Here is an 11,593-nt window from a genome sequence, read left to right as displayed (position 1 = left end):
AGAACGAATTTTAAAAATTCAATGTTTAGTTAAAAAAAGGCATTGATATTTCTGAAAATTATTTCTTATTATTATAATAAATATTGATATTTTCAAAACCTAAGTATTAATTTTGAAAAAATTTTTGTTCGATAAAAACCATTTTTGTTCTGATCATTTAAAACTTGCGATAAATATCACAAACAAAAGTACAAGAAATATAATCTTCATTAATAAACGAAAGATAATTACTGATGAAAGTTATATGGATAATGTAGCTAGTTTCAAAGAAAGACAACTCAAAAAGCCAGGTTCAACATAAACTTGAAACTAACACAAGATGTCTTTAATAAATTAATTTATTCTTATTTTTCTTTGACTTGAAAGAAACTTAAACAAAGTCAATATTTTTATTAACAAATCTTTTGTTTTCTTTATCTTTGTTATCATTTTATCTTTGTTTATTTTCTTTGCTCTTTATAGAGTGGCAGTTTTATTTGATGGCCTTCTATTTTTTTGGCAAAAATGCGGAATATTATTTTTGTAATATTCCGCATTTATTGTGTGCGTGTAAATATATATATATATATATATATATATATATATATATATATATATATATATATATATATATATATATATATATATATATATATATATATATATATATATATATATATATATATATATATATATATATATATATATATAATCAAGAAAGTTTTATTGACTCCATAGATAAAAAAAAACTTTGACCTGATTGAAAAATGAAAAATGTTTTAATTTTTTTTTCTTTTCGCAAAATACAAATACATGGTTAATAATCTTTTTCTGGTCATTTTCTTCTAATCATCTTCTCCTGGTTTGCTTTTAGCTCTTAACATATGCCAACAAGCTATCGATTTTTTTGGAGCAAGAAGAACATCTCTCCAATGTCTCATTTGTGGGCCGTATGAAGAAGCTCCTATTGTAACTTGACCAATGGTATTTGGTGTTCCAAATAATTCATAATCTAATACAATAAACTGTAAGTCTGTGACCGGCGTCAGTGCCGGACTCAAGTTAAATACAAAATCTTCGTTAAAATAGGGTGTCAGTGTTTCCTTAATATGTCTAGTTTTAAATGTTTTAATTTTTTTCTTTTTTTGAAACATTGTTATTTTTACAAAAGGATCTGACTTTCCGTTATCATCAACACTTTTTAAATCTTTACATTCAATAATGTATACGTGCAGCTTTTCTGTAGCTGGCATAAACATTAACCCAATGCAAATATCTCCGTAATCAGATTCTGCTTTTATAAATTCACCTGGGTTATTTAAATCATATCCTGGAATCAATGTCCTCCACACCTCGACAGGACTCGATAAATCGAAATCAATCATAGGAATTTCTGCCATTCCTAATATATCGTGCTCAGGTAATTGATCAAAATCAATGGCTAATATACTTAAAGTCCTGTTCAAAAGTTCAGATATTGGAAGTTTTTTAAACTCAAACGTTTGATCGTACTTTGGATTTAACGTTTTGTCTAGAACAATAGTTTCATATCTTCTTCTGGTATCTGGTTTCAACATTACCCGAATGTACGGATCCGAAGCACCTCCTAAGTGAAATAAATATGGCTAAATTTAGCTTAGATGCGTTTATATGTATATATATATATACGTATATATATATATATATATATATATATATATATATATACATATATATATATATATATATATATATATATATATATATATATATATATATATATATATATATATATATATATATACATATATATATATATATATATATATATATATATATATATATATATATATATATATATATATATATATATATAAATATATATATATATATATATATACATGGTTTCCCTATGGTTTCCAAGCATAAACTAAAATTTAGTGGAATTTGTGTGGCGTAAAGCGTGTTCACACATTTCAAAGTTATATAACCCACGCCGCACAGTGACTAAGGTCGATCAAAAAAGATACACAAATTAAATCAAATTTACTATAATTCATAAAAAAACATGTTATATGTTAAAATAATAATTTTTGGGTCAAAGATTTCTAATTTGTTAATAAAATATTTTTTACGCGCAGCTTCAACGCGTACAATGCGCGCTTACGCGTTTATGCGCGTGTTAAAGTTGCTATACGCATGCAAAATAATTCTTTTTTAAGTTTTAGAAATAAATATAACTAAAGCAACTTTTGTTTAAGTCCTACTTCACGTATATTTGGGATAAGATCTAATCTTTTCATTGTTATTGTTTTTAAGACCCATCAGTTTAATAAAACCTTTAACATATCAGAAACATTTTAAACTACTTTATAGTATAAAGTATAAATATATAGTATATAATATATATATATATATATATATATATATATATATATATATATATATATATATATATATATATATATATATATATATATATATTATATACTCTTCCTGAATATATATATATTATATACTCTATCAGCAATGGTGAAATTTCAAGTAGAAGAAAAAATTAGATAAGTGTTTTTTACTAATTTATTTTACTAATTTATATATATATATATATATATATATATATATATATATATATATATATATATATATATAAATAGTATACATTTCTACACTTTAAACTGTCTAAAATTTTATGTTATCATTGCTTTAACAATTATCGAATTAGATTTCCTGGAATAACATTATATTACTAAGTTACTGTTATATTATAGGAAATACTAAAGTTGTTAAGCTTTTTCAAACATGTTGTACTAATCAAATATTAAATCATTTTTCAAAATTGACAATAAATGTTTTAACAAACTTCTAAATAGTATATAATGACAAAGCACGTTTTTAAGACTATATTTAACATTTATGATTTAAAAACTATGTTAGAACAAGTTCTACAAGCAAAAAACTCAAACTTAAGTTTTCCGCCACCTTCATTTGTTTTGATATAATAAAGTACTTTAAAAAATGGCGGAAAATAAGGTTTTCATAAATTCATTATTATTTGTATTTCTTAAATAACTTCTAATAGCGCAGGAGACCGCAGTAATCCCTATATATTCTAAAAGTAGAAATGTTAATTAACTGGAAAAAAAATATACATGGAACATTTTTTAGCTGATTATAAACCAAAAAAATACAATTGTTTGTTACTTTTTTTTAGAGAAATCTTTAGATTTAAACAAAAAAATCAGATTTTTTTTCTTTTTAGTATATTTGAATCATAAAAATAAATACTTTAAAAATAAATACTTTTATTTAAATTTCAAATTCTCTAATTTAGTTAAATAAAAATCGCACATTTTTTTAGATTTCTAAAAAAATGTGCGATTTTGAAAATAATATCAAATTTTTTCACTACTTTTAGCTAAAAAATACAAAATAAAAGTTTTATGAAAACATTATTTTTACTTTTGAAAAAAAAAAAAAAAAAATCATTGTAATTTAATATTATTTAAAAAAGGGCACTTAATTTATAAAAAAGTTATGAGGGATTTATTGCCATTTTTATGTTGATTTGAGTCACTGTGCGCCGGATTCATAATAATGGCGGTTTGTTGGAGTTTTGGAGTTGGAGTTTTGCGGTGTAATAAAAAAATACGGGATTAATTTGATATAATTAAATTAAATTGTAAATAAGTTTAACTAAACTCATGAGAGAAAATTCGAATAGAGGGTGGAATAAAGGGATTCGATTGTATGAATCTGCCCAGTGGGCACGGTACGTTTTTAAAACGTTTTTTAGACGTTTTTATAAAGTTTAAAACTAATAAAAACGTTCAAAGAACGTTTTAAAAACGTACTGTGCCCACTGGGTGGTGCTTTGAAAAGAAAAAAATATTGAAACAAGCGGTATTCCTTAGTAAACAGACAGGTGCTCTAAACAAGTATTTTAAAAATTCTTGTAATAGTTCTACTGATGGAGAAGTTCTATACGGATCCTTATGTCAAGCGAAGTTATCAATCAATCTCTAAAAAGTGAGCATAGCATATTTTTGATTCAGGTTGTTATTAATAAAGGAAATGCTTTCACGTAACTTACTATTACTGATGTAGAACATAAAGATGCAGATGAAAAACTGTTGTCTGAAAGTTTTTTTAAAAAAGTAATGATAACCCTATCCAAGATCCTTAAGAACGTTATCGAATAGAACTATTTTTTTTGTATTAATAATGTAATTGTGTCATTGAGGAAAAGGTTTAATCAAATAAATGATTATATATCGGTGTTTCATTTTTTTTATTTAATGTACATTTTTTTCAAAACGTTAATTCTACAGAACTTTAAAAAAAGGTAATCTTGATTTACAAAATAAACTTTTGAGAGATATTCTGACATTGACGGAAAAGAATTATTTTCTGAACTACAAATAACTTTGACTGTACTTCCATTAAATGTGTCACCATAAAAATATTTGAAAAGTAACTGGCTATTGGATGTATTTCCAAACCTATTTGTGGCTCCACGAATTATAGAAACTATTCCAATTACTATAGCCTCAGGAGAGCGAAGTTTTTCTAAACTTAAGCTGATTAAAACCTTATCAATGTATGAATGTAAGTATGTATGTATATATGTTTGTATGTATGTATGTATGTATGTATGTATGTATGTATGTATGTATGTATGTATGTATGTATGTATGTATGTATGTATGTATGTATGTATGTATGTATGTATGTATGTATGTATGTATGTATGTATGTATGTATGTATGTATGTATGTATGTATGTATGTATGTATGTATGTATGTATGTATGTATGTATGTATGTATGTATGTATGTATGTATGTATGTATGTATGTATGTATGTATGTATGTATGTATGTATGTATGTATGTATGTATGTATGTATGTATGTATATACATAATGTTTCACAATTTTGGATTTTTTAAGGAAATTTTTTATTTATGTGAGTTATACTTATTAATTACTGGTCATTAAAATTACAAAACTTATTAGGGATTAAAGAATATGGAATAGAAAATTGGTCTGTGCAGGTTACATATTTGTACAGGGCCTCAATCTTTGGTTGCACTGTGTCCCCCAAATGCCACGGATCGGCGTTGCATACCGGTTTTTGTATTTAATCTGGTAGTTTTTTGCACGAATCTGGTGATTTTTGTCATTTAATCTGGCGGTTTTTTGCATTCAATCTGGCGGTTTAAAAATTTATATCAATTTTAAAATGCATGATTTGAATTGCTTAAATAATTAGTAATAAAAAATATTCTACACATTCCAGTTATAATAAATTTAGATGTGTATTAAATAGTATAATCCAATAGCATAAAGTAATAATAATACTAACAATAATCATTCGCTCGATTGGAGCTATTTGTCCTCTTGTAGTATTCCAAATTTTCAAGAATGTCTCTTAACTAGGATTTAGAAAAGGTTAGTATCAGGGTAAAAAACGAATATCATAAGGATAACTATCATAAAAATCTGATAAAGAATAATGAAAGTTAACGTTGTCCGTCATGAAGGTAAACACTTCTTCCTCCCCAAAAATACTTTTTAAGTGTATTTAAGAATCCTTTAAAGATCTCTCCTGTCACCCCTACACCAACTATTGCTTCAATTTGGACTATGTTTAAACAATTTAATGCTAATATCGTGATTATGTTATGGCCTCTTGATGACAATACACGTTAATTTGGTCGTTCCTCGGAGACTGTATTCGTGGTTTCTTACCATATTAAGATTGAACGTACTTTCTTCAATATAAATGATATTTCTGTAACGTTCTTGCAATGTCAAGTTTAAATAGCATGAAACATGTTTTTCTTACTTCTTTTACCTCTGGCGTATTGCTTCTTACACTAAAGAGTCTTAAAGTTTTATATGTATAATTTAATTTTTTTAATCATTGTCATAATGTAGAGACATTGTCATTAATTCCCAATTCTTCCTTTATCTCTTGTAGATTAAAGTTTCTATTATCTCCAATTAACTTAAATAGCTTATTTCTTGTTTCCTTAATACAACCTGACAGTCGAAAACCGCCACTAATACCGGGATTGATATTACCTGTTGATATTTATCGATAGATCAGGCGTCATATTAAAGTCTCAATTCTATGCAGGAGTTCCGATACTTCTTTTACACTTTTCCCTTCGTTAACTACAAGATTAATGATCAAATTTCTTACTTCAACATTAATTTCTGAGCATTGTCTTTATGCATTATTCATTTTAGAGCTTTAAAGAATTAAAAAGAAAACGGGGTCAAATTGTTTATTAGGAAGTTAAACTAAGTGAAGCAAAAAAAGCAAAACTATTTATAATAATAAAGAAAAACCGCCAAATTGAATGCAAAATATTGTCAGATTTAATGCAAAAAACCGCCACATTAAATGTAAAAAACCACCACATTAAATGCAAAAAACTGCCAGATTAAATGAAAAAAACCACCAGATTCGTGCAAAAAACCACCAGATTAAATGCAAAAACCGGCATATATATATATATATATATATATATATATATATATATATATATATATATATATATATATATATATATATATATATATATATATATATATATATATATATATATATATATATATAAAACTATGTAACTGTTTAGAGACAAAGTTCTTCAAGTTTTATTCATCACAAAGTTCATTATTTGTACACGAAAATTAATAAATTAATAAAAAGTATTAAAAAAAGTTGATTTCCTTCTGGACAAAACAAGTGCAACTCGACAAAATGTTGACCAAGCTGTATTTCGCTATCAATATTTCGTGGCGAATCCTTTTTTGTCGATCACAGCCTTGCATCTTCGAGGCATAGATTCGATCAGGTGATCAATGAAACTTTGTGGAATCGCTGCCTAGGCCTTTTGGATTTGTTCAAATAGTTGATCCTTATTACGAACACCTTCACGATTAATTCTGCGGTTGACGATCTCCCACAGGTTCTCGATAGGGTTGAGATCCGAAGATTGAGGCGGCCAATCCATCACCGATAGGTGGTTGTCTTGAAACCACTGCTTGACTACTTTTGCAGTGTGTTTTGGATCGTTTTCTTGCTGAAAAACCCATTTTATTGGTATATTCCATTCAGCATGAGGTAACATAACAGCTTTCAGGGTATTTTTATACATGAAACGGTCCATTAGTCCATCGTTTCGATGTATTGGACCTAGACCGTTAGCAGAAAAACACCGTCAGACCATTACATTGCCTCCACCATGCTTCACAGTCTAATGGGAGTAACGTAAATTGAGGCGTTTTCCGGCCGGTCGACGTTCACGGCAAATGCCATTGCTCCCAATGATGTTGAACTTCGATTCATCACTGAACAGGACAGTTTGCAATTTCTGCATTTCGCCATTTCTGCACATTCCAGTTAATATGAGATGTAGCAAACAGGAGTCTTTTCTTCTGTTTTTTTAGTGAAATCAGCGGTTTCTTTGCAGGGCGTCGAGAAAACAATCCGGCTTCAACACCACGACGTCTGATTGTTCGGTCCGATACAGGCAGCTCTAATAATTGCTTCTGTATCTCGACTGATGATATCCAGGGATCCTTCTTGACGGATCTGACGATCATAGAATCCTCTCTAGAAGTGGTGGAACGCGGTCTTCCACCTTTGTTATCTGCTGCCAACTTCCCTTAGAACGATATTTGGAACATAGTCTTGATACGGTCCATTTTTTCACGCGATATTTATCACAAATACTTTTTTTAATGATAGAATAATGCTCTGTGGAACACAACGTCTTGGTTGGATGTGGACTGTATTGATGTAATGAAACACTTGTTGTATTTCACTTCTTGTATTGATGTTCTTCAATAAAACACTTTGATAAAACTCACTTCGATAAACTGTCTTGATAATACTGACTGATTGACTTCCATATACTGACTGAATTACATGTCGATTTACATGTCTCTCATATAGTAAAATGAACCTGTGTGAACCTGTTCTGGAAGATTCTAGATGCTTCTTTTCGATGCTTCTGAAAGCTTCTGGATGCGTCTGGATGCTTCTGAATGTTTCTGGATGCTACTGGATGCTTCCAGATGCTTCTTCTGGAAACTTCTGGAAGCTTCTGCATGCTTCTGGAAACTTCTGGATGCTTCCTTTAATTATTAAAAAACTTCCGTGACGTTGACACAGACCAGACTTAAGAAAATGAAACAAACCAAAAAAGTTGCACTTGTTTTGTCCGCTGCAAAATGGCACTTGTCAACAAAATTCTGCCTGTGTACTGTCACCTGTCAGCTGATTGCTCATGTCATGGCATGCTATGACTCCAGATTCCTGAACTGTTTGCTGTGGTAGTATAGTTTGTTTTGTTTTTAAAACATGTAAAATTAGGAACACTTTTTAGCATTGTTCGATGTTGGTTGCAAATGTTTTGTCCAATACTGTATATATATATATATATATGTATATATAAGTATATATATATAAATATATATATATATATTTATATATATATATATTTATATATATATATATATATATATATATATATATATATATATATATATGCATATATATTAATATATATATATGTATATATATGTATATATATGCATATATATATATGTATATATATATGTATATATATATACATATGTATATATATATATATATATATATATATATATATATATATATATTATATATATATATATATATATATATATATATATATATATATATATATATATATATATATATGTGTGTGTGTACGTGTGCATGTGTGTGTATGCAATACAATTGCAAACATACTAACGCAAAATAAACTTTTATGATCATACCTTCATCTGCAGCCGGCAAATTTTGTGCTTCAATTATTGTAACTTTTAGAACTTCCGCCTCTTCATCATACTCTAAACTAAATCTAACCTTTCCGGGAACAATGGAGAATTTTGGTTCATTCTCAATAAAACCACTGTACTGTAGTTCTACTGTTGACGGTTGTACTTTTTCGTAAAATGTTTTATTAACTAATTGAAGTTTAGCAAGGTCCACAGCATCAGCTTAAAAGAAAAAAAGTGGATTGTAAAAATTTTGCTTCGTTATAACAAAATATATTTTTGGTTTACTTTTACTTTTAGGCAAAGTTAGTTAAAAATATTATGTAAGAACAAAAGCTAAAATTGATAATTAACCAGGTTCAGGACGCTTAAATGTTTTTATTAAACAATCGCTTATCTCTTTAATCAAATGTTGATAAGATTCAAAACAAAATTTCTTAATTAATAAAGGAATCAAAATGCCTCCTAAAACTAAACCAAGTACTGTGAAAATAGTAATCCACGGAGACCATGGTAATTTTTCTAAATGCTCCCATATAATAAGTTTCAAAGTTTTATGAACGACCATGCTGCAAATAAAACTAGAATCAAACTCGGTATAAAATGCGCAAACTATTTACTCACTTTAGTACAATTCTTGCAATGTACGCAACAACAAATATCTTCAGCCAACTTGGTTAAGTAAAATAAGATGAAGATATTAAGTAAAAAGTAATTCAAGATAAAAAAAATTATTTTTAATTGTATTAAAATTCTCCAAAGGTCAAAAATTGGCGCAAAAACTTCTTGTTCATTGGGGTGTTCCTTTGTTCACTACACACGAAAGGTCTCACATGCTGCAAATAATTGCAACTGTTATATGAAAATTCTTGAAAAATATTTTTTTTGTTTCATTTTATAATAAATTTATTCATGTTAATAAAAATAAAAAAAAGTTAGATCTATGATTTGAATTCTAATGACTTGTACTTGTTAAACTGTTTGTTTTTGAAACATATTTTGCAAAATAAAATGTGCTGCCCATTTCGACAGATGTTTAAAGCAGTGCGAGATTTTCATCGAACAATTTCTGAAGTCAAATCTAACTTAAGCGACATTAAAGGTATAGTGAATAGTACATCAAAGATTACACAAAGTTTTGAAAATGTTACGGGGGAAATCAAAAAAGTTGTCGAATTTTACGCAGAAGAATCGAAGGCTATTTTGCGCACACAACTATATACAGCAATGTCGGACGCCGGTCAAGAGGAGCTATGTCATCAAGAATTTTTAAACTTTATAAAATCAAAGTTTGAACGCGATATATGCGAGTTGATTGAGAAATATACGTCATTAAACGCTCGAGTAGCTATCTTAACAATTATTAACAGCTTGATAAAACTAATAACTTTGCTTCAAGCTGAAATCTCTCAGGAAGATTGCTTAAAAATAAAAATGCTAACAAACTTAGAACTTTACTTTAACGACAGTTATAATATGTACAAGCGCAACGACGCGCTAAAATCTGACAAAAGCAACAATTCCGAGAATATTAAACTGTTTTGCGACCAACAAAATATTATTTCAGAATTCGAGGAAGCAATCAAATCTCATTTATCAAACACAAAAAACCAACCGTACCCAAGCTTTAAAGATTTTCAAGAGCTGAAATTTCGCGCCAGAGAAACAAAAATAAGAAAGTTAAAAAAATATCTGTCGGATAAAATCAAAGTTAAAAATGTAGGAAAAATGTATAAAGAAGAAATCTCACTTCATATTGATATCGACTTAAAGAAAGCGGAACATAAAGTAAACGAAGTTCAATGTTTTGTTAATAACTATTGCACCAAAATGACGTCAGTTTTGCAGCAGATACCAAAGGAAAGGTTTGCAGAGTTTTTAGAACAAGAGAGAGTTATTAACATAAGTAATTTAATAAAAAATATCATATTTGCAGAAGACTTTACTTGTGTGAGAACAAAAGATCAACTAAACAAATCCTTTAAAACGAAAAATGAGGAACAAACTATTTCTTTAAAATCAAGAAGTTCCCAAATAGAACCACTAATGTCTTTAAAAAGTTATGTCAAGTTATCTCAAAGTAATAGTTCCGATGTCAATTCTATCGAAGTAGAAGGAGCAAAGTTGTCAGACAACTTGGTAACAATAACTGTCAGTAGTAAACAGTTAGAAAATGAAAATTTTTGTTCTGAACTGGATAGAAATAAAATATACCAACTATTAAAAAAAAAATTGCTACAATTTGATGATAACAACGACCTGAAACGAATACTAGAAATAGGAAAGGTTCTGGTGACGCGTACAGATTTTTACAAAGTTTTTAAGCAAAACATTGCAAACGGTTGCCAAGTTGATAAAACCAACAACACAAATGAAGTTTCTTCAAACAATCTGTATCAGTCAACAATACTCAAAAATACTATTATTATTGATCCCCAGCTTATACTCGATGATTTAGAAATTGTTACAAAACCGTTTTTAAATCACATTCAAGAAAGCTCTTTGAAATACGCAATGGAGTGCCTAGAAAACAGTCACGTTGTTGCAAGTAGTGTCATAGACTTCTTAGGTTTTATAGAAGGTGTCATACAAGAGAGTGAAATTAATTTAGAATCAAATGACAACATATTACTCGAAAAAGTTTTTGAGATTCTGGATTGCAGTTTTGAAGAAGAAAACGCTCGTTTATTAAAAAGTATTTTGTATGCTTTATTATCAACAAAAAGGTCTCGACAGAGATTTTTAAAAAAACTGCAAGAGATTGTCATTAAGATGCTGTTTACTTCCGCCACATCGT

General features: G+C 28.1%; 1 protein-coding gene across 1 annotated transcript; it reads right to left on the bottom strand.

Moving 5' to 3' along the window:
- Positions 1–762: 762 nt before the first annotated feature.
- Positions 763–9,391, bottom strand: LOC100202667 (synaptotagmin-1). The gene is made up of 3 exons (XM_065811072.1): positions 9,151–9,391; positions 8,797–9,018; positions 763–1,585 (listed from the first exon to the last, which is right to left on the bottom strand). Exons 1-3 carry the CDS (start codon positions 9,362–9,364, stop codon positions 825–827), a joined length of 1,197 nt encoding a protein of 398 aa, XP_065667144.1. The 5' UTR covers positions 9,365–9,391; the 3' UTR covers positions 763–824.
- Between the last annotated feature and the right edge of the window lie 2,202 nt (positions 9,392–11,593).

This window comes from Hydra vulgaris, chromosome 11, assembly GCF_038396675.1.
Source record: "Hydra vulgaris chromosome 11, alternate assembly HydraT2T_AEP".
In the NCBI taxonomy this organism is placed as follows: domain Eukaryota; kingdom Metazoa; phylum Cnidaria; class Hydrozoa; order Anthoathecata; family Hydridae; genus Hydra; species Hydra vulgaris.
Note: the sequence above shows the minus strand (reverse complement) of the source record. Positions and strands in the feature narration are given on the sequence as shown.

Bases quoted from the DNA above. Each gene is read 5' to 3' on its own strand.
- LOC100202667 (XM_065811072.1), bottom strand. From the start codon at position 9,364: ATGGTCGTTCATAAAACTTTGAAACTTATTATATGGGAGCATTTAGAA. The intron at 9,019-9,150 runs GTTAATTATCAA...TTTTCTTTTAAG, and splicing joins ATTTAAGCGTCCTGAACCTG to CTGATGCTGTGGACCTTGCT. The intron at 1,586-8,796 runs GTATGATCATAA...TATTTCACTTAG, and splicing joins TTTGCCGGCTGCAGATGAAG to GAGGTGCTTCGGATCCGTAC.